The sequence below is a fragment of the Cygnus atratus genome, chromosome 1, assembly GCF_013377495.2.
Source record: "Cygnus atratus isolate AKBS03 ecotype Queensland, Australia chromosome 1, CAtr_DNAZoo_HiC_assembly, whole genome shotgun sequence".
Classification (NCBI taxonomy): domain Eukaryota; kingdom Metazoa; phylum Chordata; class Aves; order Anseriformes; family Anatidae; genus Cygnus; species Cygnus atratus.
Genome location: NC_066362.1, coordinates 3,636,105 through 3,656,966, shown reverse-complemented (window position 1 = coordinate 3,656,966; position 20,862 = coordinate 3,636,105). Strand labels below are relative to the sequence as shown.

At 44.8% G+C, this 20,862-nt stretch overlaps 1 protein-coding gene and 1 long non-coding RNA gene across 2 annotated transcripts in view; both read right to left on the bottom strand.

The window, feature by feature from the left end:
• LOC118249468 (uncharacterized) overlaps window positions 1-20,862 on the bottom strand; it is a 118,527-nt gene that overhangs the window by 38,890 nt on the left and 58,775 nt on the right. The window contains exon 4 of the mRNA XM_050708069.1: window positions 16,274-16,323. Coding sequence (XP_050564026.1) covers window positions 16,274-16,323 — 50 coding nt within the window. The remainder of the gene's footprint in view (window positions 1-16,273; window positions 16,324-20,862) is intronic.
• On the bottom strand, window positions 10,530-13,174 carry LOC126913143 (uncharacterized). Its single transcript, XR_007707724.1, has 2 exons — window positions 12,838-13,174; window positions 10,530-11,419 (listed from the first exon to the last, which is right to left on the bottom strand). It is a non-coding gene; the product is annotated as an uncharacterized LOC126913143 (long non-coding RNA).

Sequence of the window (20,862 nt, the reverse complement as noted above, 5' to 3'; positions counted from 1 at the left end):
CTCTGCTCTCCTCGTGTCCACGTTTCTTGCCACACACGCAGGTCAAGCTTTCCTCTCGTCGCTTGGAAGTGGATGGAGAATGTGTATACGTGTATGTAATGTCTGGTGAATAGAATATATGTGCGTAGTGTGTATACATATTTGAAAAATAGCTTACCACTTACAAAACCAGCTGAAATAGAATAAAAAGAGGCAATATGACTGTTCCTACAGCACACTGAACCACTGCTTGGTCAGCTTCTGACATGGAGCAAACGTATTTTAACACGTTGTACTACTTTTGACCAAAGAAGCTGAAACCCAACCTTTCAATAGTTATTTGTAAAGTCCAGAGAAATACTCATTAAAAGAAATATACATACATGCAGTTAATTATTGAACAAATTCATTTGCACGATTTTTTCCTGTTGGGTTGCACACTGGAGGTGTCAAAGTCCTGCTGGCACCGGACAGCCGGCTGCTCAGTTAGCTGAGTTCTGCCTGTTAGCACAGCAGCAGAAATACAAGAATATACAACGTCTGACTGCAGAGTTTTAATTAAACCGATCTTATTGCACCGATGTTGATAACCATCATCCACCAAACTCATCCTGTTCTTCAGCCAGCCTAGTTTGGGGCTCTGATCTGCTCGCAGCCCAACGGAAGCACTGAGCATCGGCACTAACTGCTATAGGAACACAGCTTAGCCATTAATTGCAATTAATCGTGTATTGCTTACCCTGTCACTCGGAAGAATTCCTAGCTGCGGCAATTCTCAGCTCTCACAGACTATTTTCACACGACACAGGTAACAAGTGAATTTGATTTCATTCACTTAGCGTGAAGCCACTAGAGAGAAGTGGGTACGACTGATCTTTGTCCAGACGGGGAACTGCCGCACACAGGAATGCAACGCCATGCCCAGGATCGCTGGCAGAGAACTGGAATTTTTACGTCTAAGTTTTGATGTAAATTTTCCCCATTCCATGCAGTCGACTGCTGTTTTCAGAGTACTCAAGAGTGACAAACAGTTCTCGCTTAGCACTTTAGAAAAACTTGCATTTCCGGAGACCAACTGACCTGTATTCCAGCCATAAAAACTAATGCAGATATTAGGAGCCATGCACACAAGTACTGCCAAACTTCTAGTAACACTTGTTAAACCAGGGCACCTAACCAGAGGGTCGTTCCCTCCTGGTGCCTCTTTAAAGCGGTCCCATCGAAGCCACGGCTTCCTCCTGCCCCTGGCAGCCCTGGGCAGCGTGCTCACAGCGCCTGGCACCGCCCGGGGCTGGCGGCTTGCAGGAGATGCTGCTGCCCGTGCTGAAGATGTGCTGGGATTAACTCCTTGTGTGAGACCACCGGGAACATTTTCACGTGAGAAAGGGAGAAACACGCCGAATAAACACCTCTGGAACAGGTCCAGAAATGGCTATCTACGGCAAACCTTAGCAAAATCTAAAGGATTTCCGTTTGTCTTTCCTTCCTCCCCCCCGGTGCAAAACCCTCGCGAAGGCGTTAAGGGGCATAAAGTTACTTTGCAGTATTTCAGAGACATTCTTAGCACTCCTACTTCAGGCACCAGCCAAGCAAAACTTTCTTTCGCCCTTACCATACCCCATCTCTCGGAGCCATGACCACCTGCACCCGTAGTGCAGGAGCGGGCACGGTTTTGTGGGAAGGATCCTCTCGGAATTACCTGCTGCCAACCCTGCGTTTGCAGTGTATCAACACTAAAAGTCTTAGGAAGTTCTATGCTTCTGAAACAACTTGCTAAAAATACCTCCTTGCTGCAGAGAAAGCAGCGCCGAGAACTTGCTCATCAGTTTACAGGAACGTACTTTCCCCAGCACAGAAAGTGCTGGTGATACAACAGCACAGAGAGATGTTTCTTTAGGTATTGGGTATGATTAAAACAAAAACCTGCTATAGACTCGATTTTGGCTGCAAATTTGCTGACAGCTGCTGGAAGCAGCTCTGCATCCTTCTCTGGAGAGAATTGAGATTTTCACCTGCGTAGCCCGGATCCAAACCTAAAGCCCCGTTCTTCTACTAAAAAAAAAAAAAAAGTTACTGGAAAAGGAGCTCGCTGAGATTAATAGAAATATGCCCACCAGGCAGCTGTATAGCTGTGTACACGCGTTCAAAGTAGCTGAAATAACAATGATAAAAACATAAAAACCTTTTCTGATAAAGCACTATTAAAATGAAAGAGCCACAAAGCATTACCTCCGTTCCTGCTGAGGGATACGTAGTCAGAACAAGACAAACTGCATGCTTCGAGCCGTTAATAAAAAGAAGAGCAAGCGAATGAATAGCTTTCGGAAGAATCCAAATAGTTTTTGTTTCTCTGCTGCAGTTTCACCACTCCCACAGGGTAATTTCTACGTTCACTTTATAACGAAAGCAAAGTACAGGTCAAAATAAGAAAGGGAGGAGACCAAAAAACTCCATTGTATTAGTCAAAGTTTGTCATTCTTGCTATCTTGTTTTCAGATGGGGGAACCAGGACCGGCGTGATAAAAGGGGATTTAGAGGGGGTGTTCTGCTTAGGCTTATAAACCAGAAGCTCGGTTCATCTGCATTTTATATGATCTGATTGGTAAAAGCAGGAAGCAAGAAAACCTTTCAAGTGCATGATTTATGGAAATAGCACCACATGACTACGAAGCACAGAACATAAAGGGCCAAAATCAGCTTTCAGTTACTCTGATATAAGCCTCGTGTAACTCCACTGCCTTTGAGAGATTTACCCCATGCTAAACAAAATAAAATATCAGGTCCCTTTAAAGACATAAAGCCACTTTAACACCAGAATTTAGCCTCTGCTTTTCAAACGCAGCCATTGTTTCAGCAAAGGTCTGTTCGGTGCACAATTCCTGCACTGGACGAGAACGACACGATCCATCTGCAGGATATTTTTCAACACAGCTCTGCCACCCCTTCTCTAATCACTGTCTCCAGCAATCCAGCTACCTGTTCTTGATCTATGTACGCTTGCAGACTTACACGCTCCTGCCGATATTTTTAAATCTATTTTAAGTATGTAGAAGGCAGGACAAGCTCCGAGTGCATCAGGAACTCTCTCCTGCCTTTCACAGAGGAAGTTTATGAAAGCATACGCTCATTTTGTTATCTGAAGGACAAAATGCAAGGAGGTAACATCCAGCAAGCTATGGAAATTTCTGTTCAAAGGAGAATGAGAAGTGTTAAAATGCTCTGTTTTTTTTTTTCTCTGTTACTAGCAATTCTGTATACATTTCCATGAAAAGCTGGTAGATTAGTTGAGCTGTAGACCTTTTTTTTTTCCTCCCCCATCTCCTGTATGGACTTTTATGCTAAAAAGGGAAGTGTGAGAGGTTAAAAAACACAAGAGGAGCATTCATTAGGATGATGCTAGCTCAGTGCTAAGGAAAAATGGAAAACAACAGAGGAATAAGAAATTAAGAGCAAACACTACAGGAGAAAAAGACAGTGAAACAGAACCACCCTATCAAAGGCAGTGTTTTTTCAGTAATGGCCTCGAAGCATCGCTGTCCCTCGAACAACTCGCTCAGATGGCAAAAGGTTAAAAGCACGGAGGAAAGCCTGAATCATCTGACCTAAAAATGGAAAAGAGAAGAAAAAAAATGGCTCTGCGGTACAAGCTCGCTTTTAATAAGATGACCTCTTTTAAATACTGAAGGACTCTATTCCCTTTTGACAAAGGCTTGCTAAAAACCCATGCATTACACGTGCAGAGAGGGAAACCGTAACGACAATTCATTTTACTAGGCCAGAGTCAGCAGCACCGTCTGGATTTTGCACTGTGCAGCAGCAAGCTATGAATCGACGGGGTGAATCTCTTACAGGGTCCTGGTGACACGGTCAAGTGTTTCAGTGGAATATAACTTTGTGTTGGAGAACGACAGATCCAGCTATTGTGCTGGCATCTAGGAAGTAATAAAATGTTAAAATAATTATCACTGAGTTGTGTGTTAGCTCAGCGGTAAGGCACAGTCTGACCAGAACGCGGGACACGCGTCACGTGCATAGCTGAGATACTGGATGTAGCCGAAAATATGGCTGGTGGGTCACAACGTGGGGTTTCTGTACTTTAATTACCAGATCCTCAGGGATTTTCCAGTACTTTGAAACTGCCAGATCTGCCTCCGGCATGTGTGGCAGCAACCCCAAGAAAGATTCAAAACCAAAACAAAAATAATTACGAAAAAAAATGTAGCTGTTTATCGCACTGTTCAGGAAGCGGTTCTGTTTTAGAAATCCTGAGCAAAAGTGGACGCTGATTTAGAAATCTGTCTTCACCGGAGTGACTCAGGCATCCTCAACCATGTGCAGGGGATGGCGTACAGCATTCCTACATACAAAGGACTTTCAGGGAGACTGCTCCCATCCAACAGTGACTACGTTACTGGGGAGGTAGCTGCTAGCAGAACTGGGTTTATTTTACTCAGCTAAAGGTGCATGAAATTACAGGCTTAATTTAAACTCTGTTCTTGAGCAGCTATCAGAAAGAGATAACTGCCAACGGTGAATCTTGTTAAATTCCTTAGAAATAAAATTTTACATAAACATCAGAGGGAGAAGCAGCTCTGCAGGTCAGCCGGACAGTGAAGCAGACTTCTGAATTCCCTTAGGCAACAACTACTTTCTCCAAGCAGCATGCAGAACCTCTCCGAAAGGGGTCTTTGCATGAAAAATCCCAAACCTGCTGTTCTCAGCCTCTTGGTAATTAACTCAGAAGTCACTGGAGGACTTGGAGCTGCAGAGTGGTAACGGAGTCACGTACCCATGTTGCGAGGAAAAGGAACCAAAAGGGTACGAGTAAAACCTCGAGGAGTAAAATGAGAGCAGCAGTTGTGAAGGAGAGAGGCTGCAGGCAAGATGCTGTGTCCCTGACCACGACCAATGCCCGTGCAGCCAGGAACGGTGGCTGGAGATGCACCGAGCTGTGGTTCAGGGCATCTCCGAGGCTCCTGGCAGGAGGCGCAACAAAGAGCAGTGCTGGGCAAGGTAACCAACCACCTCCTTCTGCTTAAATATACTAGTAGCTGTGGCTTATTAAAACTGTTTTGTTTCATTTTGGGTTTTTATTTATGGTGCTTGAGAGGTGCTGCACCAAAACTCACAACGCTTTGGCAGAAAATAAACTGGAGGAGATGTGGAGGTGTGGAAATAAGCACAAAGACTGCTGCAGGGCTCCTGAATCCCAGTCCCCTACACCTTCTTATAAAGCAGGAACTTCTACAAAAGGTAACGAGGACCTGAACAACCTAGAACCAGGACGTGGCTACAAGCACAACGTCCCTCGTTCAGAGTGAGGACAACTCAGGGGTGTTGAAGTTATGAGCAGAATTAAAAGCAGCCAGAGTCCTTGTGTATCAGGGACCCGTGTGTCTGGTGCTGCCAGCTCATCTTCATACCACCACCGAGCGCCAGCAGAGATGCTCTCTGTACTGCTGCACTTGAATTCCGTCACCCGCTTGCTCAGGGTCCCCACCAAAAATTGTGGAAGAAAAGTTAAGTCTAAAGAATTCTTTTTAAGCTGGTTACACGCGAGAATAGGAAAAAATCAGCTCATGCCTGTCTACCAGTTCATTCAAGACGTAAGGCAGACAGGAGGTATTAGTCACCCTTCTCAGCACAATATTAGGATGTTGATTGTAGCCAGTCAAAGACCAACGGTTAAGAATGGAGCCATCAAATTTGTTTCCTGGTCGAAATCCACGATCAAAAAAGAGAGATTTCTCAGAGGGAGGGTGAAACATGGGAACAGAGGAGAAGAAACCGAGACTTGGAAGGTGACTGTGCCTCCAAGTTTAATTGTCATCTAATTCCTCCAGAGGAAAGGGAGTGTTTGTGCATGACACAGCCAGCAAAACATGCAGGAGTCACATCCTGTCCAAGGGCTGCAGCTCCAGCACATTTGACCCAAGAGGACAGCTTTATGGGCAGGAACACTACCCAGGTGAAGATAAAGGCAAGAAGTGCAAAACAAAAGGAAATTAATTTATTTAAACGAAGGTGTTAGGCGGATACTGCCCTCCTTGTGGGCCAGGGTTTGTGTCTGGATCTCCAAGGACGTCTCCAGTAGGCTTCTGGCAGAAGAATGTGAAAGCCCAGGGAGCGCCCGCACCCTCGTGTGCTGCTCTCAGGCTGGAGACCAACCACAGATCAGCAGCAGCAGCGAGGATAAGCAAACTTCAATTAATAACCATCTCTCAGGCCCTGGGAAGTGCCCCCAGGAGCACAGAAGAAAGGATCACCTTTCTATTTCCTCCAGGCTGCAGGAGGACTGCTCACGTTTCTGGGGACTGAGGAACACCCGAACCTCCTTCCACATTTCCCCGTCACTTTCATCCATTCCGTCCCCCCTCCCACTCAAAGGGAATACTGCAAACTCAATCAGTTTAATGAGCCCTTTCTATGCATAATACTGTTTCAAATTCTACATCCAATGCAGCGCCTTCAAATGAATCTGAAGATAGATTTGACTCACTTTGCAAAATCTGACTCATGTTTCTTGGGTATGGAAAAAACAGTTTGCAGAGCTGACTCCTGCAGGCTGCAACCTCTTGAATCTCACTGCATTTTATTTCATTAGCAGCCATGTTAGCAGCCCTCTAGTTCCCTATGCACCTTGACCACTCGAGGAGAAGTTGGGAGAAAACAGCAAGCACAGGAGGAGTTTAAATTGTTAGCTTTTGCTAAGACAGGAGCACCTGGCTTACATGCTTTTCTAAGGAAGATGCTAAATGCTTAAAGAAAAAAAAAAGGTATGGTTCATTTAGCTCGAGTTAAGTTTCGCACTCCAAGTCAAAGGCAGGCTATCAGACTAAGAGATCAAGTCAATATTAGATGTTTGCTTAGGCAGCTTCTGGACAGAAATGCAAAAACCTTCCTTTTATAAAAGTTTTACAAGATTATACCTCCTTTGATTTCTGCAGAGTGACTTACCCTCTGTGAATCTGGATGGGCTCCAGGGAAGTTACACTGTGTACACAAGAACCACCAAACCTGTACAGACTGACTACAGGAAGGTGAAGTTCCCCTATTCCTTCCTTTTACTGGTGTTCTTGGTTATCTTCTAGGTTCCCCTCTGGTGGGATTTACACACACAGCTTTCAGGCTGTGACTGTGCAAATACCAGAGCTTCAACAGGCAACAAGAAAAGCAGATAAAGTCATCCCATGTTCAAATATATCACTCCTTAACGGATGGAATTCCATGCAAGACCGACTCATTTGAAATGGTATGGACGATTTGTAACATCTGTGTAAACAACCAGTCCATTCTCGGGACGCACTCAAAATCCTCTACAACATGAGCTCCTCCAGAGAGCCAAGGCTGCCCTCATGTTTCCTCTGACCGCACCAACTACGTAAGTTAACAAGTAATGATTTCACTTGAAATTATTTACACTGAGCTGCTAATTGGTGACTCACTGACAGCTTACAACCTCAAAATGCAAAGAATCTTCCAAGGAGGAAGATTCATTTACTGAAAAGAAGCAAGCAAAAGAAAATACATTCAAGATCAGTCCAAGTTGTTTTAAGTGTAAGATACCTGGATCACTCACACTGGTGGATTTAAGGAGTTTGGGATGATGCTAAAGAAGTCCAAAGTCAACAGTCAGTCAGTAACACGGCTGTATCTTGATAATCCACGTCCTGCTTCTCCTTAGCACTTCCACGCCCAGAGAGAGGAAGAGATGGAGTGGAAGAGTGACGGAAGGAGGGTTCCTGGATACCACTCACAGCCTCGCACAAAATGCTCGCTCCCAGCCCTGCTCACCTGCAGGGGGTTCCTGAGGAACTGCAGCTGCTCAGCCCCACGCAGCCAAATGGCAAGCGGCCACAGCCACGAGCTGCAGAAAGGCAAATTCTGATCAGGTGCAAGGAAAATTCTCCAACACAGATATGAGCAAACACTGGAAGAAGGGGGCAGAAAGGCCATCAGCTCTCAGTTCTTGGAGATGTTCAAGTAGTAAAGGCCCTGAGAGCAGCTTGACCTGACTCCAATCGCTGTCTTGCTTTGAGCAGGATGAAGAGTCAGGTCCAGTTTATCACCAGCATGGCTTGAAGACACAAAACAACCTGCTCCGAAGATGTGCATCACAGTGCCATGCTCTATTTTCGGGACATCTGTGAAACAAGAGCACAGCTAACGTCCTGACCGAGCACCAGGAATAGGTGGTGTAGATGGAGCGTAGCTGGTGTCCTCCCCACCTAACGGGCTTCTCCCAAAGGTTGTGCCACTGACACTCAGCTCAGCACTTGGCCCCACCAGAAGTAAGAGAGCTGTGTCCTGCACGGCTTGCATTTCACCCAACGTAAACTGCTCTAAGAAAACACACAACATTTGGTAGCAATTTTGTCAGAAAGTTGCTGTCAGTGAGACGTGGATAGGGAACACGAGGCCCCTGGCTTCTAGCTCACCTACCTAAGCACTGACATGCAGAGGGAAATCCTTCGTGCTGGCTTGAGAACATCCTTCTAGGAGGGTTTTCTTCCACAGAACCACAACCTCTCTTCTCACGAGGTTGTCTGTAGTAACAAATAAAAACTGGTCTGCAGCTTCCCAGAAGACGCGAGTTGCAGACTACAACTAGAGCTGCCCCAAAACCCTTCCCAACACAACAATCTTTATGTTGCAAAACACAGATTGCATGGAAATGTGCTGATTTCATCAAAATGCTCTATAAAAGGCAACAAGATTGGCCGGCAGGCCAGTCTGTCCAGCTTCCTGCCCGGCCGCCTGCCAGCCCTGGGGTGGGTAGTCCAAGCTCTGTAATTCAAAAAATAAAAATCAGATCGGAGAAGCCTCCCACAGGATGGGAATTCTGCTTTCCTGACTGAAATAAATGCTGTCTAGGTGCGTGTTTCAGGAAGGACGAGGATGGCTCTGGCACCAAATAGCAAGAATGGCTTCTCGACAGCAGAAAACATCCCAGATTTGTTGCGTCTCCAAAGCCAGATGCCGTTTGTAACAGCATGGGAGGGAGAAGATGAAACTTCTCTGCCCAAGTATGTGAGAGGGGAGACAACAGCAAAGAAATCCGGACAGCAAGAGGACAAGTCAGCGGAGGGAATCCCTGTCTGTCCTCTTCTGCAACGTGCACGCAGCTTTTACATTTAATTAAAGCAACTTACACCTGACCTCTGTACACACCGCAAGGCTTTTAACACCCTTGCAGCACAGCAACGCCCAGCAGCCACCCTTCAGAGTGCGCTCACTGCTTCTAGATACGGAGCGCAGATGCTGGCACAGCACAGCTGCAGGAAGGCTGAGGCATCAGCACAGAACAAAAAGCCTGAAGAGTTTTACTTTCATATAACCCACTTTTTCAGCTCCCTGCGGGGGGATCTGGCCAGGACACCGGTAGTGTTAGTGGAGAACACGAGTGGCGGATCACTGAGTAAGGCTGCACCTTAGCATGGGTGTTTGTTTCTTCCAAGCGTGGAGATTTAAGTCTGTTGAGCTCAACTGCTTCCACAACGCTTAGCTGTGCAAAATCCATGGGTTTTCCTGCACCCCCAGAGCTTAATGCCCGCTTGAATTCACTTCTCACGTGCTCGCCAGCAGCAGGTTTAGCCCAAGAGCTTCTCTCCGCACTGAGATCCGTACTCGCAGCTGCGTAAGGGCAGGTCGGTGTGGCTCCATTGGCTCCTCTGCCCCGAGGAAGGGTGCTGATGGGCTCTAACAGCCTGACAGAGTGCTCTGAGGCGCTGAAAACGATGTTTCACTCACCGCCAGCCTGTAGGTAAGCCATCTGGCCATGATACACTGCCCTCTGGTTGACTCAAGGCAAGATCAGCCAGCGTTAAGGCAAAGCAGCCTGCACGGACCCATGCCAGGATGTTTGGGAACTCCAGCCTGCTATGTAAAATGACCAAGGAAACGTCTCGTGCCAGACCGTGCCCCAAAAGAATCAGAGATGCCAGAAACCCAAGGGTTTTCTCCATCTGAAGCTGCTCACTGGGTGTCTGGAGAGCAGAAGGGATCAGGTAAAGCCTAACCTTAAGCAGCTGCAGCACATCAGTCCATCGTACCACTTGGAAAAGAACAGGCTGCTTGTTCTCATCTTGGGAGGGGATGAGTGAGGAGGGAAAAGGATTTTAATTAAGTTTATGGCAGTCCATAACAATACCAATTCAAGGTTTTATTCTGAAGTGCTTTATCAAGAGCAAGTAAAGCACGCTGCTGACAGGAGAACCGAAGCAGGGAACTGCAAAGCAACTTCTCCAAGCTTACAAAACAGATGGAGTAGAACCAGAATGCACGTATCCAGGCTCCGTGGCTTTACCCTCACAGCCTTTGCAAACGGTACTTTAAAAATTCTCATATGCACTACAGCAGCAAGGTTTTCCAGGGTTTTAAGTGTTAATTCTGAGCGGCATCTCTGCAGATTTTTGTCGTTTGTGACATCATCTCACCAGTTCTCTCTTCTTCTATACGCACACGATACATGAGATTCAGTAGCTGGAAACCAAGAACGGGAAAATAATCCTAAATTGGAATCTAAAGGCAAATTATTTTTCGTATGGACATAGGCAACGTTAAGACCTTTATTCTAAAAGCCATCTGGAATACTTAAATTCTCACGTACACACATCTAAACCTGGAAGACAGGAGGAAAATCTCCATGACCGACTTGTGACAGATACACCCAGCGAGATGTGAGCCTCCTCTTCCTCTCCTTGCTGCATCCTCTGCGCCCCCTCGTCCTGTTGATGGGGGCTGGTTGCACGTGTGGGAACAACCTGCCTCGTCCGAGCTCAGCCTCTGCTGGGATTGCCCCGTGCAGAAAGGGCTGGAAGACGCTGCAGGCACAGACACCAGTGGAAGAAAGCCAGCAGCCCATCAGCACGGCCTGACGCAGCCATCGCCCTCCTCCGAGGACCAGCAGCTCTCCTCCTGGAAGGCTGACGGAGCTGGCTGTAATTTTCCAGCCTGTTAGCCCAGACCTCCGGGCCAGTTAGCTAAGGATGAGTTCCTGAGAAAGGGCATGTGCCGTGCAGCCCAGCAGCCGGGGCAGCAGGGAGGAAGGGAAGAGGCATTCTTCTACAGAAGAGACAGACCTCAGCCCCACAGAAAAGATGCTGAAAACTAGAGAGGAGTGCACGTTCATCGCTTCCCATGCCTGGAACAACTTGGAGTTTTGAAGAGAAAATCCTTGTTTTGTCTTTTCCTATGAAGATGTATTTTTCCCCCTGCTATCTGCATGCAAAACTCAAAGCCCAGATCACACAGTGTCGTTTGCTATAAATACGGTATGCAAAACTGCAAGCTCAAGGATGCTGAATCAGTGCTTTCGGAGCTCCAACCCACCAGGCATCACAGCCTGCGTCCCTCGGAGCCTAGATGTCAGGAGCAGCGCCTTCAGCCTATCCATCCCAGGCTGGCTTAGAAGCAAGTGGGACTCACCGACACTTGGTGCCTGCAAGTGAAAACAGGTTGTGACAACAATTTTTAGCAACTTCAGGGAAATCTGTTTCTAGCTAAGGGCCAAGGTTTTTAAACATATTTGGCAGGCCACGGCCATGTGTTAGCAACCATGTCAGTACTGTTCTGTATAACGTGAAAAAGTAAAGTGATAGTAGGCTGTACGAAACAGTTGTGAGTCATATATAGCCTGTAGGATATATAGGTTCCCACCCCTGAGCTATAGAAACTAGCCTCACTTAGGGGAAAATAAAATCTAAATCAAGTCAAAAAATGATTTGTTAATCTCTGGGTTTCATGCTAAGAAAAAGTATTACCAATGCAAAAATATTTGTATAATCAAGATGTATTTTCACCCTGCATCTCTAGAGAAAAATGTTTAAAAAGATCAGTACCCTGTCCTCTGCCTGTTGCTCACTTTCTCCAGCATCAAGACGCCCCACAGGTTACAAAACGAGAAACGAGAGTTATTTAGGATGCTAAATTCCTCATTACTCCTTGTGTGTCTGTGTGTGCATGGATTTGCCTGAGAGTTGAGGGAGCACTGCTACAAGTTGGTCACCCAACTGCTCCATCCATGCACAATTTTAGCTTGCAAAGCAGGGAAAAAAGAATTTCTACATAAACTCTAGATCTTAAACAGAGATCTGAAACCAAGTGCTTTTCATCCTTTCTGTAGAGTGACTCACTTAAAGAAGAAAAAAAAATGGGGAGAAGGTTTTGCTGCCGGGTGTCTTCCAATTTCAAACACCCAGAGTCTTCAGGAAACTGCAGGTTTGGGACTACCAGGGAGACTGATCAACAGGCAGAGGTGGGGAGAGCAGGAACACGTGCCGTGTACCACTTAGTTTGGGAACGTATCAGTCAGGTCTTGATAACACAGATGCATACGTTCTGGGATGATGCTTTTTTTTTTTTTTTCTTCCCCCCCCCCCCCCCCTTTTTTTGGAGGGATGTTAGTTTCCAGAATGCTTTCTTGTAACAGCTGCATCACTATGGAAAAAGGGGCAAAAGAAGCTAAGAGGTCTGCTCCCTGGGGCCTCCTGTAGCCCAGAACACAGCTGCACAAAGGGAATCCTAAACTGTGAAGTGCTCTCAGCACCACAGATCCCAAAGCACACAGCAAAGCTCATATACGTCTCCCAGTGTTCATGGCGGTGCCAGGGTTTTGTATATGAAGCCACCGTACCCCAGACAGCTCATAAAACACCAATCTGGTAACTCCTAGCAGGCACACACATTAAACTTGCAGGTACTTTCACATCTGACAGAAATTAAGAGTGCTCTTTTAAAAACATGGTGTGTTTTTATGTTTACAAGTCATCTAGAAGACTGCACTGTCAAACGAAGAGTTTCTTTTTGAATACTCACTGCCTGTGTTAATGGCTACTTCGCACACATCCAAGCACTGACCTCTTTGTGGTTTTGGTCTCCTTTTACGCCACATACGCTAGTGGACCTCCGAAGAAGAAAAGTGGTAGCCGAAGAGGAAAATGGTTTTCTGGACGGTTGCTGGCTGCACTTCTCTCTTCTCTGCAAAGCCTCCTTGCCATTCCCTGCCCTAAGCTACCAGATGGAGAGGTCCAGGAAACCTGCTTGCTCGCACATGTGCAAGGACTGGGCTTTCTCCTGAGATCAGGTATTAGGCTCTTGTTTCTGAAGAGTCAAAATACTAAGATGTGCCTTGGTGCCCGAACTCTGAAGTAGGTACAATCCTCTCACTTCACAGGTAGGAACGAGGAACACGACTCGGTGGCTTTCACAAAGGCACACAAGTTAGCAGGACCTGAACTGCCAGTAAAAACCTTCCCATCACCTCGTCCATTTGTTAGACCGCCCCGGTCTCTATACAACCAACAGTTCCAACAGGACTAAGGCAGCTAAGAATCCCGCCAGCTCTAAAAGTGTCTGTGCATACACACCCACGTGTAAAATGCTTCCTAGCATTACCTTTTCTTCCAGAAGACATTAACAGGAATGACATAAGGCGTTCTTGTTGAGATCCTACAGTGCAGAAGTAATCCCCAAGCCCACCTCTTAAGCGCAGAGGTTATCTCTATAGTGACTAACAGAAGTTTCTGCTATATTCATGGGTGCTATTATGAAGAACAAGGTTGAAAACCTTGCAGTAAAAGCACCTGATTAAAACGCTCTGTTTATATGGAAATCTCTCTGCCTGGCAGGTGAGGATAGTGTGGATACCAGACCCCTTTTTCCAGAACAATGGTAAGAGGAGATTTCATACACAAATCTGCTAAAAAGCCTGGGGGAGCTGAAAAGTCTTATTTCTATCCTAAGGTACTTCAAGAGGATCAAGTATCTCCGGTGCCAAAGCCTGAGTATTTTAAGGAAATGTCCAAGGAGGAACTAACCCTAGAACTTACTGCTTTCCTCAGAGCTGAACAACCTGGAGGGCGATCCCAACACCTGCCGTCCAGCTAACCAAACAGAAAAAAACACCACAGTGCTTCAGAAAGCGACAGATTTTAAGACCACGGTTGACCAAGGAATTCTGTATCTCGCAGCGTAACCTGTGTTTTCACCCAGGAAGATCCTCCAGCTGTGCGGTTCTGGCACACACACACACGTCTCCCTTGCCTTGGCACACGTCGTGTTCCCCATGAGCTACCCAACAGCTTCCCTTGGCAAAGGCAACACGTAGAGCTCATTAGGGGCTGCTGGCTGAATTCCCTTCCGCTCCCAGGAACTAATGGTTGATGTTCGCAGCCTTCTCCAGCTGTCAGAAAGCCACACAGATTACACAACATTTGTTCACCCTTTGGGGACCAGCAGACCAGGTCGCACAACTTCATCACCCTTGTAATTTAGTAACTTGTCAGGCATACAACCTACATCACGGACTGCAGAATTCATTTGGGATTTCTCCTACATAAGGGCCTGCTATTTCCAAAAGATAATCCGGTGGCAAACCCAAAGAAATACCAGCTGGCAACACAACAGACCATGTACTCGTTGTTGATGCAGCTTCCATACAACTTGAGAACCCCCATGCATGGCACTCGCTGTATGGAAGGAAGACGTTAAAAACTACCCTGAGCAGGTTTTTTCTGAGCAGGTTTGGTGTTTTTTTTTTTTTTTTTTTTTTTTTTTAAAAAAAAAAAAACAACAACCCTGAGCGGTTTTTTTCTTATCCTCTGTTTCAAAAAACCTACTGTGTTCCCCAGCCCATCCACTAGCCTCATGTGCAAACGTTCAGGGAAATTAATAAGTCTCTAGCAATTTCATTAATATTTTCAATATCAATTTCAAGACAGATTTTTTTTTTCTTTTTTTTTTTTTTTTTCTTTTTACAACAAAGAGTTGCCTCAAGCCATGCCACAGCTTTATGTGGCTGGGCATTTCTCAATGCATTTCAGTATGGCACTCCAACACAAAACTTACTAGCCTGATTTCTCTCTGTAATTTACAGGAAGGAGCATCAGTGCCAAATAGTGGTTCACCAGGACAAACACTGGCAATTTCATTAACTGTAATTTTCAGCACTGGCTACATGCACTGCAAGGAAAAAAGTGACCTGGTTAAGGACCTTTCCATTTTTAACTATGATCTCTTCAGGAATGTGCTAAAGAAACAATTGTCCTCCTGAATCATTTCAAGAATTTTACAGCCAAGAAGATTTATTACTGCAAAACAGGTCTTGGAAATAAGAATATTTGAAGAGATTCAATAGCTATTAAATCAGTGTGGAAAACATGATGCTGAAGGAATTGCATATGTCTGACACATGTTCTACCACTTTTAATACCTTTTTTTTTTTAAATAGAAAGTGTCTATAAAAAGCAAGTCTGTAAGATTACTTACACTTCAGACAAGACGAGGACACAGGTATTAATTAAAATGATATTCATGCAAGTGATAGAGAAAGGATCAATAAAGCACCACACATACAGACTGCTTGACAAACTGGAGGCATCAATAGTATCAAAACCTATGCGTTAAGAACATACTCATCCTTTGCTCAAGCACATTGAGATGCATTTTGCAGACTTATGGATAATTTAAAGTTGACTCAACAATACACAGAAAACCTCATGTAATCATTTAATGAATTCACTTACTAGGCCTGTGCGAAACCAAATTCAGAATAATATTAGGTTTTGTTATTACAACTGCAGCATAGATGTTCTTATCACACAGTACCTGCTCTGTTCAAGACAGTTAAGAGCACACATCTTAAAAGTCTGCCTGTGTCTACTGCAAGTGAATCAGAAAGATGAGCTGTAAGGCTTGCTATCTGAAATACCACTGAAAAACGTTTGTCTTTCTTGACCAAAGTGGAAGAAACTCCTGTGCTAAACCACAAACACATACAGTACTCCAAATAAATGTTTTCAATATATTCAAAAATATTCAGCAGCCTGAAAGGAAGATTAAAACTTTCCTTACACCAACTGGTATTACGGAGAATATTACCAAGCTTTCGTAACCCGAAAACCCTTTCTAGCCCTTCTTGTGTACCTGTAGGTTGCTCTGACTCCTCAAGTTTCATCAGAAACAGCCTAAGAAGAGACAACGCCTTTCCCTACAGACCTCCTCCACACATCACCGGACCACCACGGCTCTAACAGCAGCAGCAACACAATTACAGGACACGATCTTGAGCAGTGATGAGGAAGGCAGGGAAACAACCGACCAAGTGCAACGTGCCCTGAGCAACATGGCTTCAAACCAGCTGACCCAAAACAACTCTACAAAGTCACACACTACACTCACAGTCAAAGAAAGGAGGAAAACTAATTATCTTCTCAATTAAATACACGTCTTACAGCACAGATGTCCTCTAGTCTAATAAACAATCAAACTAAGCAGTCTTCTTTGACTGACTTACTTTTTGGATTGTCCTGGTTCACTTGCACAGCTCGGTCACCATTTCTTCTTCTGCAACACACAAAAAAATAGACAAATTCTGTTTAAAAAAATATTTACTTGAACTGAGGTTTCTTATTATATTGCTAATTAATGCTTGAAGCTTACTGTTTGCTTTTACTCAGCAATGGAAAAAAAATTTCCATCATTCATTTCTATTTCTCCGACTGGATTGCCAGAATATTTCTGCTACGAGACTGCTCTACCAAGATGAACTGCGGAGACTGCCTCATGATTTGAGCATGCCACCAAAGAAAGTCAACAATGCCAAATTCTGAGTTTGCCAAAGAAACTCCTTATAACCAGGGATAAACTGAAGGGAAAAGAAAAAAAAAAAAGGAAAAAAAAGTAAAAAGGGATTTAATCACTCCAAGATAGCTATATTGAATCACGTTACATTCCATGACTCTGGAAAGGTGGCAATTTTCCCTCATTTTGGGGTCACACTTGCTAGCCTTATGCTGTAGGCACCCCAACACACTGCAACAGGCATTGAATTGAAGTTGGCCACTACGTCCTGCTCTGTGCTTTGGATTCACATCTGTAAAAACACAAAGTATATCCATGCCTTACTGGGAATTCATTTATAGTTTGTAAAGCATTCTGAAGATTAAAATTAAAAAGAGCAAGCAACCAAAAAAAATGGAACAAAAAGAAGAAATGTATGAAGTAAAGTTATTCAGAGTATTGTCCTCAAAAAGAATGCTCTAATGCTACATTCTCTCTTTAGCCACACAATTAGTAAACCTTTAGCAGAACCAGCAAAAAAAATTCCTCATTCCCTTTACCATGCCACGTAGTGACCTGGAAGAGCTATTCAAACCTCCCTAAGAACTGGTAGGTTCCAGACAATGAGTAACTAAACAGCAAAGGATGTACTGGAAAATGCAATACGAAGACATCTCATCACTCAAGGTCAGCACGCTTCTTAGTCTGCTGCAAATGGTGATGCACAAGCACCAAGAAGAGAGAGATGGAAAGAGGAGGATGCCAGGAAGAGCCCTGGCTCTGTTCAAAAGTTTGCAGCCAGGAGGGTATGAGGAAGGGACACAAAAATGCCACAGATCTGTCTGGCTCCTTCACTCCCCTTACCTACAAGTTACAAAGCCACGGGATATGGAGAAGGTGCAGCAATTACCTTGGTCACCCTAACGTCTTAGTTTTCACACTGTCATACTGCTCTCTCTGAAATCAATAAAGAAAGTACGGTCTTCATAAACACACAGTAGAATTAGATGGACAAACGTATATAAAAATAAAACTAGCAATGGTTCACAACAGCAGCTGCACGTTCATCTTAGCACAAGGTACCCAACCTTCAGCATCAGCAAAAAATATAACCAACGATGCATTCAGAAGAAAACAGAGTATCCATCTCATTAATTCGTCAAGCAACTGTGCATGAGAAGAAATGTTTTCCCAATCCTGCCGTCATCAGCTGAGGTTCTAAAATCTCAATATGAAATGCATACATGCATCATTAGGATGTACGCAATTGTCTAACTCCTTTAAAAGGGACATCATTAAACCTCAAGCTATTAAATTTAGCAAAGCAACAATAGAGCTTTATGGAGTGTGTTTTTCACTAATGACCCTGGCCACTATTTTTGCTTGCCTCTAAAATGCACAGCCAATATTTGTGGTTTTAAAAAAATGACGTTTCTGTTCTCAAAATGCTGTTGTGAGGGGGGAAAAAATCCAGAAAAAAAATTTCTAAATTCCAAGTACAATCAAATATACAAAGTAAAACCACAGATTTCATGATACTCCTCCAGATTTTAAATAGATCAACATATTTTGGAGATGGGTGTGATTTTATGCTAGCTATGTCCCTTCAAAATTGGCAACTATGTTTAGTTCAGTGGCTTCTTATTCCAAATTCCAAACTCTAATTGAAAATAGATCTCCATTATGGAGTCCTACAGCTGAGTATACTTTAGAGGAAAACTATTTCCTTTAATTTATTTCAACTTCATTTGCATGACAATATGTCATTAGCAGATACAAAAAATGTATTCTAAACAGAGGAAGAATTCTGTGCCCACAATTTCAATTCACATCTCAACAGCGTGAGATGAGCTTGCAGTTTAAAGCACAAGCCGCTGTGTTTGGGTTACTGCTGTTGGATTTATTTATTTTTTCAACCCACGAAGAATTGCCACAACTCCACGAAAACGACTCGAGTACAAAGCGAGGTCTTCCCACCTTACTGATTAATGACAAATGAAGGAGGAGGAAAGGAAACACATACTCACTTGGGAACCCCATCAACAACCTTGTGTCCTGAAAACAATTCTTCTGCGGGAGAAGCGGTACTTAGCTACTAAAACATCTTCTGCCACTACGTTCTTTTCCCCTCTCCGCAGCGCTCTCGCTGTTTGATAAACAGCCAATAACAAATCTTTCTCACAAAGCAGCACATAAAATGGATTTCTTGCACTTGGAAGAAAATATATCATTCTACTCGAGTACATAGTGCTTACAGGAACAGCAGGTTTGCATGAAGCCTTTGGAAACAGCCATAGTTTCTAGTTGTTGTCGAACTGACCTCTTAACTGAACCCTGCGTTTAGAGAACATACAGTACTGGGGAAAGGTAATTGCTGATCTCACAGCACCGCTTTTTTCCATGGGAGGAGAGTAAGAAATCAGAGAGCATGCTCTGTGTTCAGAAAAATAAACACCGTATGCTCTGTCAGAAGGGCTCGAACCCCTCTGGTGGGTGGGGAACAGCCCAAACATACGGCAGGTGGAACCCTGGACAGAAAAAAAGAGGATTTCCTCCCTCCCTTGAAGCACAAGCCATTCCCTCACCTATCATCAGCTTCTTCCTTCCACGCAACTCACCCAGACAAATGTAATAGCAGCTCCACTCTCAGTGTAATTCATGTTCCCAAATACTCCATCAACAGCGTGAAATCATGGAGTCAGGGAGTCCTAGAATACCCTGAGTTGGAAGGGATCCATCAAGTCCAATTCCTGGCTCCACACAGGACCACCCCAAAACCAAACCCTATGTCTCAGAGCAGTGTCCAAACACTCCCTGAACTCCAGCAGGCTCGGTGCTGTGCCCACTGCCCTGGGCAGCCTGTCCCAGTGCCCGACCACCCCTGGGTGGCAGAACCTTTCCCTTACCCCCAGCCTGACCCTCCCCTGTCCCAGCTCCATGCCGTTCCCTCGGGTCCTGTCGCTGTCCCCAGAGAGCAGAGCTCAGCGCCTGCCCCTCCGCTCCCCTCGGGAGGGAGTTTTTTCAATCCCTGCATGGGCGCAGAGGGACAGGGGTGTCTGAAGACCTCTTGACAACCCAACTTCAACAGAATCAATTCAAGTGCCTCTAATCAAGCTGGTACAATTGCCCTGTTTTTAAGAATGCAGGAAAATAATAAAAAAGGCCTGTTCGTGGGAGTCAGGCTCCCCACAAACAGGAAGATGAATTGCCTGATTTGCAACAGCCCAAGAGCTGCAGTCACGGCAGAAGCAGGAAACCTGGGCTTAAGGCTTCGGACAGACTGATGGCATTGATCTTGTACCCTGGGACAGTGCCTCATCACCACATCGTGGAAAATTTGGGCTGAGAGCCTTCCTCCCCTCTCCTGCAGCTGACCACCTCCACAGGAGTGCAACAAGTCATAAACCACCAAAAAAAAACAACTAATAATCTCAATTTTCAGGCTTTATGGTTAGTGTATGCCTTCGGAAGGGAACAGGACAACTTTCAAACCCAGTTCTTGGCAATGTGTTCCTGCATTGCTGTCTACAAACAAGAGAACAACCTGAAGGGCACTGGTGGTGTCCCATTCCCAAAAGAAAGCCCTATGCAGAGCAGCAGCTACCTACCAAAGAAGCAGAGTTAGGGGCTGTCCTCTGGTCCACAGACCAGGCACAGGGCACGCTTCTAAAAAAAAAAATAAAGCTTATTTTTAACTTTCCTATTATACAGAAGCTGGTTTTAGAAATAAGACGCGTGTAGGGAAGAGCACATTGTTTCAGGTCGAGACCTCTCCCTCCACATCTGCCTGGGCATTGACCTCGCTCCGCAGCCCAGCTGATGCAACGCTGGTGTCAGATTCAGCAATAAACCGAATCCACCTAACCTCCCCCGGCTCAAGCCCCTGCAATAAACATATTTATTTAGGCATTCTTACGTTTTCAGCTGTCCGTGTGTTGAGTAAGTTTTGCCTTTGACCCTCGCTGCCAGCCTGCCCGTGAGTAATGTTTTCAAGCGGAATGCCACAGCTTGTACCGCTCGCAGAAACATCACAACTTTATTCTTTAAACTGAAATCCGTTAATTACCAAAATTGTTCCCTTGGTGACTCCAAAGGGGTTTCGGATCCTTCAGAAGACCCGCAATTTAATATAATTAAGCTCATCAATTTATTTAGTGCACTATCTACTATCACTCTGTGGCAAGACGGAGGCTGGCACTAACATTAGTTATCAGTCTTTTTGTACTTCAGATTTTATATTTACCTTATCAGATATGCTTTTATATTATTCAGTTGTGCTCAACACATGAAGACAGATCTCTCTGCTTTATTTTCCTTCTTCTC